The 22,477-nt window shown below is 34.8% G+C and overlaps 1 protein-coding gene across 1 annotated transcript in view; it reads right to left on the bottom strand.

Moving 5' to 3' along the window:
- The window catches only part of LOC133542980 (ephrin-B2a-like), a 34,752-nt gene that overhangs the window by 8,042 nt on the left and 4,233 nt on the right, over nucleotides 1-22,477 (bottom strand). Inside the window, exons 2-4 of the mRNA XM_061887298.1 lie at nucleotides 21,504-21,787; nucleotides 8,500-8,592; nucleotides 3,227-3,328 (exon numbers count right to left, since the gene is read on the bottom strand). Coding sequence (XP_061743282.1) covers nucleotides 3,227-3,328; nucleotides 8,500-8,592; nucleotides 21,504-21,787 — 479 coding nt within the window. The remainder of the gene's footprint in view (nucleotides 1-3,226; nucleotides 3,329-8,499; nucleotides 8,593-21,503; nucleotides 21,788-22,477) is intronic.

Genomic DNA, 22,477 nt, shown 5'->3' with positions numbered 1-22,477 from the left:
CGGCAGAAATTCAGGAGAATGGTTGGCCCGGGATATTTTCGGGAGAGGCACTGAAATCCGGGGGTCTCCCGGGAAAATGGGGGGGGTTGGCAAGTATGACTGGGAGACGCAACTGCTCTGTACTTCTCCCTACATCCGTGTAACACTCCGTACATTTCAAAGCATCTATCGGCCGATATTATCAGACATCTCTAATATTTACATATTTATTTCATTGTAGTGTTCCCCTCGTTGTTATTCTTTATTTTTTGTATTACATATTTAACTCAATACAGTGTATAACTTCTGTTTAATTATCTATTTTTACTTCATGTACCCTTTTTTTATTCTATTTTTGAATTGTTTTTTTTGTATAAGCTGCACCAGAATTCCAATACAAGATTGCAATACACTTCTATTCTATTCTATTCAATACATAATTGTGTTATCGCACGTGTCATCAAGTTATTTAATAAGAAATTATATACGTTTATTTAACTATTTAAATACTGCACAATTTAATTAGGACAATATTTAAACACATTTTTAATTATTTATTCATTTCCTGATTCATTTAACTGTTCAATTGATTGTTTAATTATTAACTTCTAACACATTTTATTATTTAAACATTGAATTGATTAGTTAATAATTAAATACAATTATTGACTTCTCATGATTTAATAAACTATTTCACAATTTAATTGTTTATTAAATTATTACCTTCTTGCACATTTAATTATTTCATAGATTGAATTGATTAGTGAAAAATGTAATCAATGATTTACTTCTAATGATTTAATTAACTATATCACAATTTAATCAGTTCATGTTAAATTAGTTTTTAAATGATTTTAATATTTCACAGGTTGAATGATTACTTTTTGTACATTTAATTTCTTTAATATTTAATTGATCATTTAATCAACAATTGGTGCCATGATTTAATTGGTTCATGGTTTATTTAATAATTTTTTTCTACATTTAATTATTTAAATAATTTCAAAATTATTTTAATATATAATCATTTATTTTATTGTTGCCTTGTCATTTTCAGCAGGGCACTTTGAATTCCCTACTGTACGAATTATGCTCTATAAAAACATTTGCCATGCCTAAATAATTATTTTCATTTCATTAATTATAAAATTTGCGGTTTTAAAAATTATTCCATCATTAATTAACCATTTCACAATTTGTATTTATTTATCTCACACTTTAATTATTTAATGTTTTATTAAATATTTTCAGATGTTCTTATTATTTATCAAATGTATTATTTCTTGAACATTCAAATATTGCAATATTCCCCCAAAAATTATATAGAAATATTCAAAAAATTACTTTATTGTTAATTACATTTTTTAGTTCATTTTTTATGATTTCATTAAATATTTCACAAGTTGATAATTTATTTCACTAAGTATTTAATGTTTAAATAATAATATTATGATTTAATTATTGAGTAATGTATTTATTGTACATTTAGCTATTTAAACACTCAAGCATTTCAATATTTATTTAATTATTATTTCTTTATTAGTTATTGTTTTACTGATTTATTTAATTTACTTAATCATTTCATGAACAGTAACTGAGATAGGCGCCAGCGCCCCCAAAAAGGGAATAAGCGGTAGAAAATGGATGGATGGATGGATGGATTTCATGAACACTAATTTTATCCACGAAAGCCAGCAGTCAGAGTCAGGAGTCAGGGGGCGGGTCCTAACACCTGATTGGTTCCACTCGTGTGTGGAATGTACCGATACACCGCCGCTTCTCTGTCCATATCTTGCTCTGATAGTGCCTAAATAACTCCGACAACTGGAATAAATTCTTCTACTTTCACTGCTACAAGGTCTGGGTCCACAGGTCTTGCTAGCACACACTCCGCAAGGTCTGAAATATCGACTAACAACTCTCAAACCAAAGCAATGATTGGAGCAGATTCCTGTTAGCCCCGCCCACTGACTTTGACGGCTAGGTTCGACAAATAAAATAAATAAATGAAGGTTCATGAAATATCTAAATAAACCATTAAGGCATGAAATAATAACGACACGTTCAATAACACATTCATGTATTTCATTCCAATTATAAATAATAAACTACACATTTAAGTAATTATTAAAATATGTATTAATTTATTACATTTTCTCTCATTTGAGCCTCCATACTTTCAAAACTGGCAGGTTGCAAAATGGTTTCTGTATGAAAATGTGGAGGAGCTTATTCTTTTTGTCCATGTTTTAATGTCTTTAATTGATTTTAGGCGTGTTTTAGATGTATATTTTAAAGTATTTTAAAACAATACTAAAAAAAAAAGCTTACATGCCTCAGGTAACTATAGGTTTGAAAGTGAGGTGCACCTCTGTAAAAAGAGCTAAAAAGATAACATGCTAACAGTTAGCATGCATCAAAAAACATATTTGACCGTGAAACAAACACCTGTGAAATAACTGATAAAAAGCAAACATGCTAATAGTTAGCATGCTTCAAGTAACAAAATGTCTGACTGTACAGTGAACACCTGTAAAAAAAAAAATGCTAACAGTTAGCATGTATCAATTAACAAAATATTTGACTGTGAGGTGTGCAATGATAAAAATTGCAAAAAAGCTAACATGCTAACAGTTAGCATGCATAAAGTAACAAAATATTTGACTGTGAGATGCAAAATTAGCTTAAAAAGATAGCATGGTTACTTTAGCATAGCATGCGCCAAGTACCAATGTTTTTTGTGACTTTGTAGGTGGAAGATTTAATTAGATAATTTCTTAAACGTGTCTTTAAATGCAACCTTTTGTCAATGACTCTGGCTAAAATACCCTCTATTCCAGACAGTTGTAAATAAATAGTTAATTCTAAGTAATGTTAGACACTTAAAAATGATATAAGTATGAATGATTCCAGCTGATATCATATCGAGTCAATACTCAAAGCTTCAATATCATTAATGTATCAGGACACGGCAAATATTGGAACGCTCACCCTGACCATCTGAGGGCACCACAGACTGTGGATGATTAAAAAAAAAAAAAAGAGCTAAAAACACCTTTTTAAAAAAGCCTTGTTTTAGATATATGCATACTAGTTCTAGCTATTAGGCTGTTTTGGTGTTTATTTTAATTTATTTTCATGATCTTTTTAGCATTTCTTAATGCACTGTAGCACTTTGAGGTTGTTTGCTCAATGTAAAGTGCTTTTTACAAATAAAATCTATTATTATTATTATTATTTAGCTCACCTGTGTTGTTCTTAATATTGTTCTCTTTTGCTTTTGGCTTTGCTTGTGCTGGCGGGAATCTAGTTGGCGACTCCCTAAGTGTCGATCCAGGGTCTGAAGAATCTGCAACAACAATCACACACAGCGTGGAGGAGGGAAATAATTAGTCGTGTGAATGCTAAAGATCCAAAGCCAAACTGAATTGCTAACAGTTAGCACGCTGACTAGCTAGCGGCAGGTAACACAAATATGAGTAAAAAAAACTAGGATGCTAACAGTTAGCATTAGTGAAATACTAAAATATTTGAGACTGCGGTGTGTATATGTTAAATTAACCAAAAAAAAGATAGCATGCTAATGTTAATATGCTAAAATGCTAACGGTAACATGCATCAACTACCAAAGTATATTACTCTGATGTTTGTCCCTGAAAATTGTCTTTAAAATATTAGCATGCATCAAGTACCAACATAGGCCTGGGGTGTATATCTACAGAATTATCTTAAAAAATAAAAAAAGCTAACATGCTAAAATTTGGCATTAGGAAAATAACAAAATATACAACACTGAGGTGTGTAATTGTTAAATTACCTAAATAAGCTAGCATGCTAATGTTAATATGCTAAAATGCTAACTGTAACATGCATCAAATACCAAAATATATTACTCTGATGTATGTACCTGAAAATTGTCTTTAAAATATTGGCATGCATCAAGTACCAACATAGGCCTGGGGTGTATATCTACAAAATTATCTTAAAAAATAAAAAAAGCTAACATGCTCAAATTTGGCATTAGGAAAATAACAAAATATACAACACTGAGGTGTGTAATTGTTAAATTACCTAAATAAGCTAGCATGCTAATGTTAGCATGCTAAAATGCTAACTGTAACACGTTAAATACCAAGATGTATTACTCTGAGGTGTGTGTTCCTAAAACATGATTTTAAAATGCATGCTAACATTAGCATGCATCAAGAACCAACACAGGGGGGAAAAAGGCTACCATGTTAACAATTAGCACTAGTGTTATACCAAAATATATGACACATGGTGTATACCTGCAAAATTATCTAAAACAGTTAGTATGCTAATGTTAGCATGCTAAAATGCTAAATGTAACATGCGTCAAATAGAGAAATATTTTACTCTGTGGCCTGTACCTGTATTTGTCTTTAATGCTAGCATGCCGACATTCACAAAATATGACTGAGGCGTACACATACTAAATTAGCTAAACATAGCTAGCATGCTCATCGTACTATGCTAACATGCAAACAGTTATCATTAGCAAAATAGCAAAATATCTGACAAAGATGTGTATAACTGCTGAATTGGATAAAAAAGCAGCATGCTCAAATGCTAACTTTAACAAGCATCAAATACTAAAATATTTTACTCTGAGACGTGTACCTGAATTTTTTTTAAATGGCAGCATGCTAACGTTAACATATACAAAGTCACAACATATGACTAAATTGTACACCCACATAATTACCTGAAAAAAAGATAGCATGCTATCAGTACTATGCTAATAGTTAGCATGAGTGAAATACCAAAATATATGACACTGACATGTATACCTGCTAAATTGGTTAAAAAAAGATAGCATGCTTATGTTAAAATGCTAAAATCCTAACTTTAACAAGCGCCAAATACAAAAATATTTTACTTTGATATGTGTACTTGAAATGTTTGTTGAAGATGCTAGCATGTTAAAGTTAACATGCATCAAGTACCAAAATATGACTGGAGGTGTATACCTTCAAAATTAGCTAAAAAAAAAAGTAACAAATAAAAAAAGCTACCATGCTAACAGGTAGCATTCATCAGTTAACAAAATATTTGACGCTGCGGTGAAAATGGCCACTTTTGTAGTGGGAAATAAAAAAAAAAATAATAAGACTGATACCAATATATGTCAAAATTCCAATAATCTGTCGATCTTTAATTTGAACTATGATGCTCCCGAATAGCATAAACAGCTTCAAGAAACTAAAAAAATATTGATAGAAAATGACTTTAAGCACACAAAGGGCTTTAACCAGGATGTCAAGTCAGAGTTTTATCTACAACATCACTTGGGCTCTTTTCAGTCATTTCAAGCTAAAAGGACCTGATCGCATTTTATGTTTCAACATCCCAGCCACCTCATCAATTATGTATCGCCATAGCAACGTCATTTCAAGTTCAAGTTTCCAAGTGGAAACTGTAAAGAGATATTTCAACTATTTTGAATGATACATATTTATTTAGATAGATAGATAGATAGATAGATAGATAGATAGATAGATAGACAAAGAAAGAGAGAAAGACAAAGGGATGATAGAGAGAGAGAGAGAGAGAGAGAGAGAGAGAAAGAGAGAGAGAAAGAAAGGGATAGATAGATAGATAGAGAAAGAGAGAGAGAAAGACAAAGGGATGATAGAGAGAGAGAGAGAGATAGATAGAGAGAAAGAAAGGGATAGATAGAGAAAGAGAGAGAGAAAGAAAGGGATAGATAGATAGATAGAGAAAGAGAGAGAGAAAGAAAGGGATAGATAGATAGATAGATAGATAGATAGATAGATAGATAGATAGATAGATAGATCAAGGGATGGATAGAGAGAAAGAAAGGGATAGATAGATAGATAGATAGATAGATAGATAGATAGCGAAAGAGAGAGAAAGAAAGGGATAGATAGATAGATAGATAGATAGATAGATAGATAGATAGATAGATAGATAGATAGATAGATAGATAGATAGATAGATAGAGAAAGAGAGAGAAAGAAAGGGATGGATAGATAGATAGAGAGATAGAGAGATATTGCTTTATTGATAATAATAAATAATAATGGATTAGATTTATATGGCACTTTTCTATTGTTAGATAGTCAAAGCGCTGACAGAGAAGTGTGAAGCCATCATTCATTCACACATAGGTGGTGGTAAGCTACATCTGTGGGGTAGACTGAGGGAAGCGTGGCTGCCAGTTTGCACCTACGGCCCCTCCGACCACCACCTGTCATTCATTCATCATTCATTCACCAGTGTGAGCGGCACCGGGGGCAAAGGGTGAAGTGTCCTGCCCAAGGACACAACGGCAGCAACTTGGATGTCAAGAGGTGGGAAGTGAACTTGCAACCCTCAGGTTTCTGGCACAGCTGCTCTACCCACTACGCCATGCCGCCCCGATTGATTCCTTTATGAGTTCCTTCAGGAACATTTAAAAAAAGGGGGGTCAATTATTTGTATTTTATATTACATGCTTAGTTCTTTCATGTCATTATTGCAGTTTTATTATGAATATATAACTTTTATACACACAACTGTAGATCTTTTGAGTAATTACTGCTTTCTGCCGCTGACAAATATTTGTTTACTCCGGCGGTGTTTTCTAAAGCCGGCATGAAAGCGACCCCGCATATTCCAAGATCAGATGAGAAACACACACACAAAAAAATGCTGATTTTTCATCTTGAAGTCCAACTGTTCAATAATTCATGCGCAAAAAGACTGCAAAACTGCATTCTGGGGCTCCAACAAATTCATAATTTTTGAAGCATTCAACAAGGGGTTTTCTGTAATTGTGCAGCTAAAAATCATGCAGATATGTATTTATAAAAAGGTTTGTTTGTACGATTGTGCTTAAATGCAATGAGAGCCGCGTGAAGTGAGGCGGGGGAGGGGGAGGGGCTTATTGAGCCCGACAGCCACTCTGGATGATTGCATGCAAGTCGCTGCTGATGGTGGAGAGCAGTTAGCGCTGGGAAAAAGGGGATTTGAGTCTTCATGACAGCACTTTTTTCTCTCTGCAACACAACCACTACATGGCCCACATTATCCTACCACTTCCTAGGATATCATATCATTATCTTTCTCCCAATAAGTAGGGAAAGAAATGTGTTGCATCCATCCATCCATCTTCTTCCACTTATACGAGGTCAGGTCACGGGGGCAGCAGCCTAAGCAGGGAAGCCCAGACTTCCCTCTCCCAAGCCACTTTCTCCTGGGGGATCCCGAGGTGTTCCCAGGCCAGCAGGGAGAGATAGTCTTCCCCACGTGTCCTGGGTCTTCCCCGTGGCCTCCTATCGGTCGAACGTTCCCGAAACACCTCCATAGGGAGGCGTTCGGGTGGCATCCTGACCAGATGCCCGAACCACCTCATCTGGCTCCTCTCACTAATAATAATTACTTGACAATTTTGATTGTGCTGTGAACCCCTGGGTTGAAATATTCATGTAATTTTTTACAAAAAGGTTATACAAATAAATAAATAGCACGTTAATGTTAGCATAATAACATGCTAACATTAGCATGCTAACAAGGAAACAGTTAGCACACTCAATAGATGTTGCCAACTATCAAAGTCCAAGATTTGTAGGTTCAAACGTATATAAATAGCTAAATTGCAAGCAAAAAATGTTAGCATGCTAATCGTAACATGTAAACATGGGAACAGTTAGCACACTTGCCAAGATGACGGCAAATATCAAAATCCTTTTTTTATAGGTTTAAATGAATACAATTAGCTAAAGTTTGAGCATACAAAGATAGCATGATAACAGATAAGTTAGCATACTTCTAATTGGGCGCCAAGTATCAAAAGCATTGTTTTTAGGTTTAAAATGTTAATATGAGCAAAAAATGCTAACATAAAATGTTATCGTGCTAACATGGAAGAAGTTAGCATACGTCTAATTTGGCACTAAGTATCATAAGCATTGATTCTCAGGTTTGAACTGGTAAAAGTAGCTTAGATGTTAACATAAAATTTTAGCATGCTACCATAGGGAAAGTTAGCGTACTTCTCAGATGGCGTTAAGTATCAAGAGCAATGAAACCTAGGTTTAAATGACTAAAAGTAGCAAAAAAAAAATGTGTACGTAGAAAGTTAACATGCTAACTTTAATATGTTAAGATAGGAAAAGTTAGCATGCTTCTAAGATGGTGTTAAAAGCCATTGTAGTTAGGTTTAAATGAATACAATTTGCAAAAATGTAAGCATAAAACATTAGCATGCTAATAACAGCAGATAAGTTAGCATACTAAGATGGCACCAAGTTTCAAGTGTAAACTAATACAAGTAGATAAAATGTTAATACAAAACATCATCATTTTAATGTTAGCATGATGTCATGGGAAAAGTTAGAATAATTCTAAGTTGTAGCCAAGTTTTAAAAGCCATGATTTTTAGGTTTACACCAATTAAATTAGATGAAAGGCTAGAATAAAAACGTTAGCATACTAACCTGCGCAAAAAAAAGTTAGCACTTTACTTCTCATCCACTATTGATAATAAGTTCTTACTTTGTCCGACTCTGAGCAGCAGTTTCATGGATCTGGTCCTGCACGCCCCTCCGTGGATGTTGTCCAGACTTTGCAGGGAGCCTGTAGATGTGGCTGACACACACAAGAAGCCAACATTACTGCAACTTAGCGCTAAACTTTGGAGTCTTGCCAGATGTTGCATCACTTTTGGGCAACAACAACGACAAAATTAAAAAAAAAATGCACAGAAACAAAAATTGCAGGAAGACGCCGCAAAGCCTTTCGCGGCTCCCACAATATTAGGTACACCTCCACACATTTGTGGCTGGGAGGAGATGACATCATCATCTGATTTGCATATTTAGACATGAGCAAAAAACACGAAAAGCAAAACAAATATGAGTGAAATTAGGGTTGCAGACCATTCAAATATTTGAAATATTATTGGCACTTTTTTCTTACACTTTCTTAAGCATTTCTTACATGTTCTTCATTTATGCACTTTCATTTTAAGAGCTGTTTAATGACCAATCAGGGTAAAAGGACTAAAAAAAAATGTCATTTTGCATTTCATATAACAAACTCAGGAACACTTCAGAAAACCACTGTGAGTAACTACAGTTGGTTGCTACATCCGCACCCTCTACAATGCCAAGCCAAAACCATTATCAACAACACCCGGAAACTCCTCACTGGGTCCGAGCCAATTCCCGGTAAACAAACTGAAAAACCAACCGAAACGGATGTTCTTTTCATATTCCGACGCAGGAAGTTTGTATTTTCAAGGTAAAAGTGGGGTTTATGCGGTACCCATGTGCCTGTGTAAAATGTATCAAAGACACTGGTCAATCCTACATTATTTTGGATGACATATACAAAAGTTTACTTACACTTGTAAAGAACATAATGTCATGGCTGTCTTGAGTTTCCAATCATTTCTACAACTCTTAATTTTTGTGATAGAGTGATTGGAGCACATACTTGCGCATACTTGTCACAAAAAAGTTATTATTTCATCTAACATCACATGGGCAAGGATAAGAGCTTCTGGAGGAAAATTCTGTGGTAGGATGAAATAAAAATTGAGTTGTTGTGCTACAATAACCAGCAATATGTTTGGAGGAGAAAAGGTGAGGCATTTAATCCCAGGAACACCATTCCGTACCGTCAAGCATGGTGGTGGTAGTATTATGCTCTGGGCCTGTTTTGCTGCCAATGGAACTGCTGCTTTACAGAGAGTAAATGGGACAATGAAAAAGGAGGATTACCTCCAAATTCTTCAGGACAAGCTCAATCAATCAATCAATCAATGTTTACTTATATAGCCCTAAATCACTAGTGGCTCAAAGGGCTGCACAAACCACTACAACATCCTCGGTAGGCCCACATAAGGGCAAGGAAAACTCACATCCAGTGGGACGTCGGTGACAATGATGACTATGAGAACCTTGGAGAGGACGAAAGCAATGGATGTCAAGCGGGTCTAGCTAAAATCATCAGCCCGGAGGTTGGGTTTTGGGCACAGTTGGGTGTTCCAACAGGACAATGACCCCAAACACACGTCAAAAGTGGTCAAGGAATGCCTAAATTAGGCTAGAATTAAGGTTTTAAAATGGCCTTCCCAAAGTCCTGATGTGTGGACAATGCTGAAGAAACAAGTCCATGTCAGGAAAATCAACACATTTAGCTGAACTGCAAGAATTTTGTCAAGAGGAGTGGTCAAAAATTCAACCACAAGCTTGTGGATGGCTACCAAAAGTGCCTTATTGCAGTAAAACTTGCCAAGGGACATGTAACCAAATATTAACATTGCTGTATGTATATTTTTGACCCAGCAGATTTGCTCAAATTTTCAGTAGACCCATAATAAATTCATAAAATAAGCAAAATTCATGAATGTTTTTTTGTAACCAACAAGTATGTGCTCCAATCACTAAAATGATTGGAAACTCAAGACAGCCATGACATTATGTTCTTTACAAGTGTATGTAAACTTTTGACCAGGACTGTATGTTGAGTAAAAAGGACCCCAGAGACAGAATGATACAATACCAAGTTTTACTGAAGATTCAGGAGACCAGCCCTTACAATGCAACCATAGCTCCAGCAAGCGAGGTCTTAATCCAAACAACAGTCAGCTTATGTAGAGCGAAACCAGCTCCCCTCGCCCAGAAAGGATCACAGCTGCTTCTTCAAAACAGACAAGAAACTGGCCAAAACAGCTCTGTGAGCCGACAAACAGGGGCACTTAAGTGAAAACAAATAATTTACTAGCGGACATAAGATAAAAGCAAGGAAGTCACGAGAAGACACACGACATGGGAAAATACTAGCTGATTTAAACATGACTATGGATTAAAAAGAACACTTAAAAATATCTCATTCTCACAGGAACCATACACAGAAATAATTTCAAACAAGGACAGACACCGACAGAAATATCTACGCGCGTGTCACACAAGTAGACGCAAAACGGAGTTTATAATACACAATAGTACTATTTCTTTTTTTTTCATTTCATTTTTATTGACATCCAACATCAGACATTCCTATCCATCCATCCATCCATCCATTTCCTACCGCTTGTCCCTTTTGGGGTTGCGAGGGGTGCTGGAGCCTAGCCATTACATCATATTCACATCCATCATGTATCTGTTGTCTGCTCTAAATGTCAATTTTTTTTTTATATATCCCAACCATACAACCCCCCCCAAAAAATAAAGAAAGAAACAGCAAAAAAACAAAGTAAAAACAAAGTAATATCTACAAATACATCGAATGAATAAACAAAAAATAATAATTATCAGAGATAAAATAATATGGATATTATATATATATATATATATATATATATATATATATATATATATATATAGGTGTGGGAAAAATCACAAGACTACTTCATCTCTCTCATATATATATATATATATATATATATATATATATATATATATATATATAAATACAATTAATATAATAAAGCTTAAAATGTTGGCAATTTTATGAAAAGAGTCATAATTTTACTCAACAAAAGTCACAATTTTATAAGAAAACTTTGAAATTTTGGCAATATTATAATAATAATTTGAATTTTTACTTGGCAAAAAGTAATAAAGTTACACAACATTTTTTGTATTTTACAAGAACAACAAAAAAATTGGCCATATTGTAATAAAAGTCTGAATTTTAGACAACAAATGTCACCATTTTGCATTAAAAAGGAATAATTCTACATTTAAAAAGTCATAAAATATATATATATATATATATATATTTTTTATTTTTTATTTTTTTTTGTTTTACTACTTTTGGATTTTACTGTATCATCTTTGTGTGTCCTCAACTGCTCTGTTTATTGCTATTCTGAATGTTGCTGGTTCGGGTTTGGTTTTGGAATTGGATTGCATTGTTGTGTATTGTTTTGTTGGATTGATTAATAAATTCATTAAAAAAAAAAAAAAAAAAAATTCAATGGCCGAAACAAACACTGTCCTTTGTTACTACCTCCCTCGTATCAACAACACCTTTTAGTTATTTACTTTTGCCTGCATCCCTTTTTTTCATGAATAATTGAACAAATTACAAGTTTTATTGGACGGTTGAACTAAAACAGCATTTCAGCTTAAGACTCTTTAGTTTTTTTATCTGGTGTTTTAAAGAAGGGTAAATGCATTCCGACACATACAAACACACACACACACACACACACACACACACACACACACACACACACACACACCAAGAACTCTTGGTCACCCCTGTCACACACACACACACACACACACACACTTGTTAGGAGCATTTAGGTCAGATAACAACATCTCACAGGCAAGACGCCTCGTTGCCATGAAAGCTCGCGTCAAATCTGCCTGATGCTGTAAAAGCCTTGTGTGATTTGGGGCATGTAAGCCCTGGGAATGGCACTGTCCTGCCACTGTGTGTGTGTGTGTGTGTTTGTGTGTGTGTGCCGTGACAGCGTGGCGAGGCGGTCACACTTGTTCACTATCATGCATTACTAAGATCCCACTGACAACAGTCTGATAATGAGGCCACACGAGTCATTCTCACGCAGCAAGACAAATTGAAAGAGCAACAATGATGATCTCTTGTTGAAGTGTGTGTGTGTGTGTGTGTGTGTGCGTGTGTTGTCTTGCCATGAAAGAGTCAAAGAGTGTCCATCCCACCTGTTGGTTGTGCAGATTTAAATATGCCACAAACACACACACGCACATGCACGCGCACGCGCACACACACACACACACACACACACACACACACACACACACAAACACACACACACACAGACTTTATTGTATTTGTTACCTTCTTTAGACCTCTGAAAAATGTCCGCCTCTGTAGGACATACAACATTAATAATAAAAACATTTATACTAATAAAAACTTGTTGTGAAAAAGAGTTGGAATTTCACAAGTAAAACTTTGAATGTTGGCAGTATTATAGCAAAAGTCATCATTTTACTCAACACAAGTCCAAATGTTACAAGAAAAACTGAACATTAGTGCAATATTATGATAAAAGTTGGAATTTGACTCAATAACGGTCACGATTCTACAAAAAAAGCTTAAAATGTTGGCAATTTTATGAAAAAAATCATAATTTTACTTGACAAAAGTCACAATTTTAAAAGAACACTTTGAAATTTTGGCACTTTTTATGATAATAATCAGAATTTTTACTTAAGAAAAAAGTCATAATGCCACACAAAAAAAAGGCCGGATTTTACAAGAACAAAAAAATGGCGATATTGTGATAAAAGTCAGAATTTCAGACGACAAATGTCACCATTTTGCGTTGAAAAGTAATGATTTTACATTAAAAAAGTCCTAATTTTATATTAAAAAAGTCATAATTTTACAAGAAAATATTTCAATATTACAGAAACAAAGAATATGAGAAGTTCTTCCCAATTTTATAAGAAAAAAAGTCGACACATTGTGAGATAAAGACTGCTCTTTAATTAATGTATTTATTTTTTTATTTTTTATTTACTTCAAGTTAAAACAGAATGTCTAAATATACATTTTTTTTTTTATTATTAATTTTGGCCAAAGGGGGCGCTTTTCAATTTGTTACACACACTAGTAATTACATATGTTGGCCAGAGGGGGAGCACTTTTAAAACCGACACACAGTCAATTTGAAAAATGCTTCCTTTTTGGGACCACCTTCATTTTGATAGATTTCACCACCAGGGGTGCAAATGAGACATTCTCTAATAGATACAATGGTTTTACGTATTGGGACCATGATTTATTCCCTAACTTGGTCACACCTCCTCATATGGAAGCTACTCTTCCTTGTTGATGTCTCAAGAAGGGTAGAAATACAAGAACACACAAACGTGTTTGACAAAGTCACTTACAAGTAGGATGCTGTTAATTTCAATATCAATTAACTTTTAGTTCTTTAAAAGTATATGGTGAGCACTATTAACAGTTCCACAATATCAATACGATATTTAAACTACCGTATTTCCTTGAATTGCCGCAGGGTATATATTATGCGCCTGCCTTGAATTACTGCCGGGTCAAACTCGCTTTGCAAAATAATTAGCGCATGCTTAGTATTACCGCCTGGTCAAACTCGTGACGTCACGAGTGACAATTCCCCTGTCATCATTTTCAAAATGGATGAGGCTGATTTCAATACCGGTAATTTGAAATCGCATAAAGGGAAGAAGATTAAGAGCTATTCAGTAGGATTTAAGGTCCAAGCTTACATCACACTCAATTTTTTACTGCATGCCTTTGGCAAGTGCCGGAGTGAGAAGAGGTGTTAAAATAATTAGCGCATGTTTACTTTTACCGCATGCCTTTGGTAAGCGCAGGAGTGAGAAGAGGTTTTAAATTAATTAGTGCCCCGGCGGCAATTCAAGGAAATACGGTACTTCCAAATTGTATTTTATTACATACAATTATTTGAGCAGAACAAAGTCGATATAGTACACAATAACTAAGGATGGGTAGTAGGGCTCTGAATCTTTGGGTGTCCCACAATTCGATTCAATATCGATTCTTGGGGTCACGATTCGATAATATATCGATTTTTTTTCCATTCGATTCGATTCTCGATTCAAAAATGATATTTTTCTGATTGTGTATTCATTCAATACATAGATTTCAGCAGGATCTACCCCAGTCAGCTCACATGCTAGCAGAGTAGTAGATTTAAAAAAAGCTTTTATATTTGTAAAGGACAATGTTTTATCGACTGATTGCAATAATGTAAATTTGTTTGAACTATTAAATTAACCAAAAATCAGACTTATTTGATCTTTGTGCAAACATTGGACACAGTGTGTTGTCCAGCTTATGAGATGCCATGCAAGTGTAAGCCACTGTGACACTATTGTTCTTTTTTATAATTTTTATAAATGTCTAATGATAATGTCAATGAGGGATTTTTAATCACTGCTATGCTGAAATGATAACTAATATTGATGCTGTTGATGATAATATTCACTACTTTTGTTTTGTTCTGTGTGGTGTTTGTGTCTCCTCTCAATTGTTCTGTTTATTGCAGTTCTGAGTGTTGCTGGCTCAGCTTTGCTTTGGAATTGGATTGCATTGTTATGGTATTGGTGTGTAGTGCTTTGTTGGATTGATTAAAAAAAAAAGTATTATTATTTATTTTTTATAAAAAAATATATATTTATTTTTTTAAAATGAGAATCGATTCTGAATCGCACAACGTAAACGATTTGATTCGTATTCGAATCGATTTTTTCCCACACCCCTAATGGGTACCTTTCACATTTGAATTGACTTGGTACCAATCACTAGAAATGTGTTCACATACTTTACCAATTTACGGTACTTTTCTATGTGTTAACGCATAAAAAAATATATATGTTACGTAATATTAAAAACTAAAAAACAACTGATTATGATAACTGTGCTGTCAAGTTGTAATTCCATGTTTTCTTTGAGTTTTTCTTTCTTTCTTTTCTTTTCTTTTCTTAGTTTATATCGAACATGAACATGAAGAAACTTACAACATAATACATCAAACAATCCCACATCATTTCACATCACATCATGTCCGAAAAGGAGTAGGAAGAAGCAGAGCTTATTTAATCCTCCCCCTTTCAGAGCGTCTACAATTATATACTTTCATCCACTGACCTCCTTTATAATAAAATGACATCCGTGAATGAGTAATGTAATATGTAATTAATTCATTCAGTCATTACCAACATACTTAGATGAAGAATATCTTATTTTCAATAAGGCTGAAAGTGTTTGTCATAATTCTTCTTCTTTGTACTTTGTAAGCACTATTCATTTGAACATCCTCTTAAAGTGGATCGTATCAGTACAATGTTGAACTTCTTTACTTCATCCATTCCATCATTTAATTCCACATACTGATATGCTAAATGTTTTAAGTGTTGTACGTGCATACAAATGTTTGACATTAGATTTTCCTCTAAGATTATATTTCTCCTCTTTAGTTGAGAAGAATTGTTGTACATTCTTTGGTCGCAGGTTATAATTTACTTTGTACATCATTTTAGCTGTTTGCAATTGTACCAAATCATCGAGCTTTAATATTGTTCACTCAATAAGTAAAGGGTTTGTATGTTCTCTATATCCAACATGATGTATCATTCTAATTGATCTTTTCTGTAACACAGTTAACGAATGTAGCGCATATTTGTAGTTGTTTCCCATATTTCTGCACAATAACTCAGATATGTAACACTAGCGAGCAGTAGAGAATATAAAGTCATTTTTGGCCCAGGACGTATTTTGCTTTATTTGATTTTGAATTTTTTTTTGCCACCTTATGTTGTATGTTTTGTATATGAGATTTCCAGTTCATTTTATCATCTATTAGTACTCCCAAAAATCTGGTTTCTTTTACCCTTTTGATATCTACTCCGTCTATTTGAATTTGTGTCTGATGCTCTTTTCTACTGTTACCAAATAGCATTATTTTAGTTTTACTGGGATTCAAAGATAGTCCGTTTATCAAACCATTTTTTTAAGTTGTTCAGGTCTTCCATTATTTGTATTATCTTCTGTGTGTTTTTGTCGTCTCATTTGCAAGTATTGTATTTACCTTTTTTACATTTATTTAAAGGGGAACTGCAATTTTTTTTCTTTGAATTGTGCCTATTGTTCACAGTCATTAAGATAGACAATAAGACAAAAGGTTTTGTTTTTTACACTTTCTAACATATACAAATCAGTTCGTCCCAGGTGGCAACCGAGTGAAATAATAAGTATGTCTTGTTTAACAGTGGACAACAATAATAGTGGTAGTGAAATAATAAGTATGTCTTGTTTAACAGTGGACAACAATAATAGTGGTAGTGAAATAATGTGTATGTCTTGTTTATCAGTAGACAACAATAATAGTGGTAGTGAAATAATGAGTACGTCTTGTTTATCAGTAGACAACAATAATAGTGGTAGTGAAATAATGAGTATGTCTTGTTTATCAGTAGACAACAATAATAGTGGTAGTGAAATAATGTGTATGTCTTGTTTATCAGTAGACAACAATAATAGTGGTAGTGAAATAATGTGTATGTCTTGTTTATCAGTAGACAACAATAATAGTGGTAGTGAAATAATGAGTACGTCTTGTTTATTAGTAGACAACAATAATAGTGGTAGTGATATAATGTGTATGTCTTGTTTATCAGTAGACAACAATAATAGTGGTAGTGAAATAATAAGTATGTCTTGTTTATCAGTAGACAACAATAATAGTGGTAGTGAAATAATAAGTATGTCTTGTTTATCAGTAGACAACAATAATAGTGGTAGTGAAATAATGAGTATGTCTTGTTTATCAGTAGACAACAATAATAGTGGTAGTGAAATAATAAGTATGTCTTGTTTATCAGTAGACAACAATAATAGTGGTAGTGAAATAATAAGTATGTCTTGTTTATCAGTAGACAACAGTAATAGTGGTAGTGAAATAATGAGTATGTCTTGTTTATCAGTAGACAACAATAATAGTGGTAGTGAAATAATAAGTATGTCTTGTTTATCAGTAGACAACAGTAATAGTGGTAGTGAAATAATGAGTATGTCTTGTTTATCAGTAGACAACAATAATAGTGGTAGTGAAATAATGAGTATGTCTTGTTTATCAGTAGACAACAATAATAGTGGTAGTGAAATAATGAGCATGTCTTGTTTATCAGTAGACAACAATAATAGTAGTAGTGAAATAATAAGTATGTCTTGTTTATCAGTAGACAACAGTAATAGTGGTAGTGAAATAATAAGTATGTCTTGTTTATCAGTAGACAACTGTAAGCATGCACAAATTTTTTTAAAACCTCTTCTCACTTTGTCACTTATCAAAGGTATGCAGTAAAAATATGAGTGTGACGTAAGGTTGGACCTTAAATCCTACTGAATAACTCTTAATCGTCTTCCCTTTATGCGATTTCAAATTACCGGTATTGAAATCAGTCTCCTCCATTTTGAAAATGATGACAGGGGAAGTGTCACTCGTGCCGTCACGAGTTTGACCAGGCGCTAATACTAACAAGCGCTAATTATTTTGGGAAGCGAGTTTGACCCGGCAGTAATTCAAGGCAGGCGCATATTATATACCCTGCGGCAATTCAAGGAAATACGGTATGTTAAGGTAACGTGTGGAGTTCCCCAGGGTTCGGTCCTTGGCCCTGCACTCTTCAGCATCTACATGCTGCCGCTAGGTGACATCATACGCAAATACGGTATTAGCTTTCACTGTTATGCTGATGACACCCAACTCTACATGCTCCTAAAGCTGACCAACACGCCGGACTGTAGTCAGTTGGAGGCGTGTCTTAATGAAATGAAATAATGGATGTCCGCCAACTTTTTGCAACTTAACGCCAAAAAACTAAAATGCTGATTATCGGTCCTGCTAGACACCGACCTCTATTTAATAATACAACTTTAACATTTGACAACCAAACAATTAAACAAAGCGACACGGTAAAGAATCTGGGTATTATCTTCCACCCAATTCTCTCCTTTGAGTCACACATCAAAACGTTACTAAAACGGCTTTCTTTCATCTCTTATATCGCTAAAATTCGCTCCATTTAGTCCACTAACGACGCTGAGATCATTATCCATGCGTTTGTTACGTCTCGTCTCGATTACTGTAACGTATTATTTTCGGGTCTCCCCAATAAAAGATTACAGTTGGTACAAAATGCGGCTGCAGGACTTTTGACAAGAACATGAAAAATTTATCATATTACGCCTATACTGTGTATATATATATATATATATATATATATATATATATATATATATAGATATATATATACCTATACTGGCTCACCTGCACTGGCTTCCTGTGCACTTAAGATGTGACTTTAAGGTTTTACTACTTACGTATAAAATACTACACGGTCTAGCTCCATCCTATCTTGCCGATTGTATTGTACCATATGTCCCGGCAAGAAATCTGCGTTCAAAAGACTCCGGCTTATTAGTGATTCCTAGAGCCCAAAAAAAAGTCTGCGGGCTATAGAGTGTTTTCTATTGGGGCTCCAGTACTCTGGAATGCCCTCCCGGTAACAGTTCGAGATGCTACCTCAGTAGAAGCATTTTAGTCTCATTTTAACACTTATTTGTATACTCTAGCCTTTAAATAGACTCCTTTTTTAGACCATTTGATCTGCTGTTTATTTTCTTTTCTCCTCTGTCCCACTCTCCCTTGTGGAGGGGGTCCGGTCCGGTGGCCATGGATGAAGTACTGGCTGTCCAGAGTCGGGACCCAGGATGGTGCGCTCGCTTGTGTATCGACTTGGGACATCTCTGCGCTGCTGATCCACCTCCGCTTGGGATGGTTTCCTGTTGGCTCCACTATGGACGGGACTCTTGCTACTATATTGGATCCACTTTGGACTGGACTCTCACCGTTATGTTGGATCCAGTATGGATTGGACTTTCACAATAAATCAAACAACTCAACTTTATTTACAATATCATGTTAGACCCGCTCGACATCCATTGCTTTTGGTCCCACTGGGGTGAGTTTTTCCTTGCCCTTATGTGGGCCCTACCAAGGATGTCGTGGTTTGTGCAGCCCTTTGAGACACTTGTGATTTAGGGCTGTATAAATAAACATTGATTGATTGATTGGTTATTCATTCTCAATTCAGTAATGTAAGAATTAAATTACAACCATTTAGACAACGTCATTAACGCATAATTCAGAAATTAAAAATAATTCACAGCAGTCTGGATTGAAATTGAATAGTCAAAATCCCTTGAATTGACATCTTTGTTAAAAACTTTTAAAGTGATTTAGGTCGCCTATTTTTGTCTTTTTATTTTTTTTGCAGCTGAGATAGGTTTCAGCGACCCCACGCGAGCCCGAAAGGGACAAGCGGTATAAAATGAATGGATGGATGGGCATATTTATTATATTTAATACTCTATCTGTATTTGCTTTTGTTTTAGTCCCTTGATATTGAAAGTGCTTTGATTTTAGTGTGAATTATAAATGTATGTTTGAGTGTTCAATAAAAAATTAAAAAATTAAAATTTACCACAAAAGAAAAAAAGTCAGAGTTGACTTAAAGAGCGATCTTTTTGTATATCTCTAATCCTCAAAATAACCACCAAGTGTCATTTAAACACATTAAATCAGCAAATATCAGTGGAAGTGTGTACTTACTTACCTGCTAGATCCGGAAATTGAAAGTTAACTAGCTTGTTAGCATGTAGCCTTTTCTTCTTCTACTTCATTACATGTTTGAACAAGCGGAAATGATTACACGCGCCCCCTAGTGTGCGAGAGACACACTGCGCATGGAAAACAATCACATTGGAGACAAAAACTACATCTTCACATGTCGCTGTGAAAATAGAAGAAATTGAATTATTTGACAATTCAAACTAATTTAGTGCATAGGAAAATTATATATTATATATGTTTTTTATAGCTCAGATAGGCACCAGCGCCCCCCGTGACCCCAAAGGGAATAAGCGGTAGAAATGGATGGATGGATGGTTTTTATATTCACACACACACAAACTGCAGTTGTAGTCAAAGGACCATTAAAAAATGGCTATTAAAAGAATCAGAAGTTACTCACAACTTATAGATTTTACAGAATACTTACTTACTCTTACTCAAGTAATTAATTGGAGGACACTGTAAATTTTGCGACTGACCGTAAAATATTTTTTTAAATGACATTGTACATAAAAAACAAATCATCAAATGCATAGGCAACTGTGTAATAATAAATGTATAATTTTTTTCCATTTTGGCGGGAAAAAATACATGTACTCAATGCAATGGCATATTTTTTAATCATAACTATTATAATGTAACACATATGTGATCATACATTCAACAATGTTTTGTTAAGCTACAAATAAATATGTTTTTATTCTGCTTGACTGGTGATTTCAAAGTTATTCATAAAATTTTCAAATTTCATAAATAGATCTTACAGAGACTTTGTGAAATTTACTGTGGTTTTACAGCAATTAACTGTACATGAAAAAAACAGTATCACTCTGTTTTGAAACATAAAATGCTGGCATTTACAGTAAAAAAAAACACTGTAAATTTTGCGACTGACCTGTCCTTTTTTTTCTGAAATCTACCATTTTTTTTACATTGTACGGAAAAAAATCATCACATTTTAACATTTTATAGATAGATTTTACAGCAACCTTGTGAAATTTACTGTGGTTTTACAGCATTTTACTGTCCATGAAAAAAATATTATCCCTGTTTTTTGACCATAAAATTCAAGACAGCCACGACATTATGTTCTTTACAGGTGTACGTAAACTTTTGACCACGACTGTAACTGTGACATAGCCCTAAATTAAAGAGAGTTTGACAGCCAGGATGTGATGGTTGAGAATGTCTGATGCTGGATGTCAATTAAAAATAAATTAGATACTAAGACATGCATGTTGTTTTCCACAATGGAGGTGATGATCGCTAACTTGGTGGAGTGGCTCCACACTGTGTATAGAGACACGGCGTTTGTGATGAAAATGAATGAAATACGGTGATCCCCACTTACAGGTGATGTAATAGTCCTTCCCCTTGAGGAACTCCAGCCCCCACAGGTTGGGGCTGAACTCCTGGAACTTGAAGGTGAACTTGACGTCGCGGTGCGGTTTGTCGCAATTGAGCAGCGGCGCGTCCTTCTTGTTGACGGAGCAGCTCTCCATCTGACTTCGAGAAACCAGGTAGACCCGGTAGAACTCCTCCCTTTCCCCCAGGGAGGCGTCCGCCCGGGGACAGACGATGTCCATCTTGTCTCCTATTTGAGGGTAGAGGACCAGACCTCGACCCGGAGTGAATCTGAGGGAGGAAAACTGCAGTTAGTCACAAAGTATTGTGTTACATTTACTTTGTTACATTTATTCAAGGAACTTTTAGGGTAAAGTGTACTAGCTCCCAGACTACAACTCTACCATCAAAAACTGTACATCAAAAACTGTACTAGCTCCCACACTACAACTCTACCATCAAAAAATAGCAACTAATTAAATCTGAAATTACTAAACAGTTACTTAGCAATCGAGTAAATTGTTTCAATAAATACTTTTTTTGATTGCTACTTTTTCTTTATTTGAGTCACATTACTCTAAAGTACCAGGCAATCAAACCGCTGGTGCGTAAAAAGCACAATACTTACAGTAGTAACACTTTTTAGGGTGCCACAACAGACTAAACCACATGGACTGGACAGACCAGCCAACACACCATAAACTAGGGCTGGGAAACTTCGGGCACCACACAATTCGGTTAGTTTTGATTTCTGAGGGTAACAATTCCATTCAGAATTGTTCTTCGCACTTCCGCACTCGGCAATCACTCCAGCAGCACTGAGAGCGGACTCAGACAAATTACATCGAGGTAATGTTGACATTTTCAATGCCAACAAAGAAATTGACTTACAAAAAATGCAGTAAGGCCCCCTCTTCCTCAAATGAGCTAGCTTGTTGCTAATATACATTGGCTTTGCTATTGACATGCTACTGATTAGCA

Source organism: Nerophis ophidion, linkage group LG25 (assembly GCF_033978795.1).
Source record: "Nerophis ophidion isolate RoL-2023_Sa linkage group LG25, RoL_Noph_v1.0, whole genome shotgun sequence".
NCBI classification, from domain to species: Eukaryota; Metazoa; Chordata; class Actinopteri; order Syngnathiformes; family Syngnathidae; genus Nerophis; species Nerophis ophidion.
The sequence above is the reverse complement of the archived record's forward strand: the minus strand, read 5'-3'. Positions and strand labels throughout refer to the sequence as shown.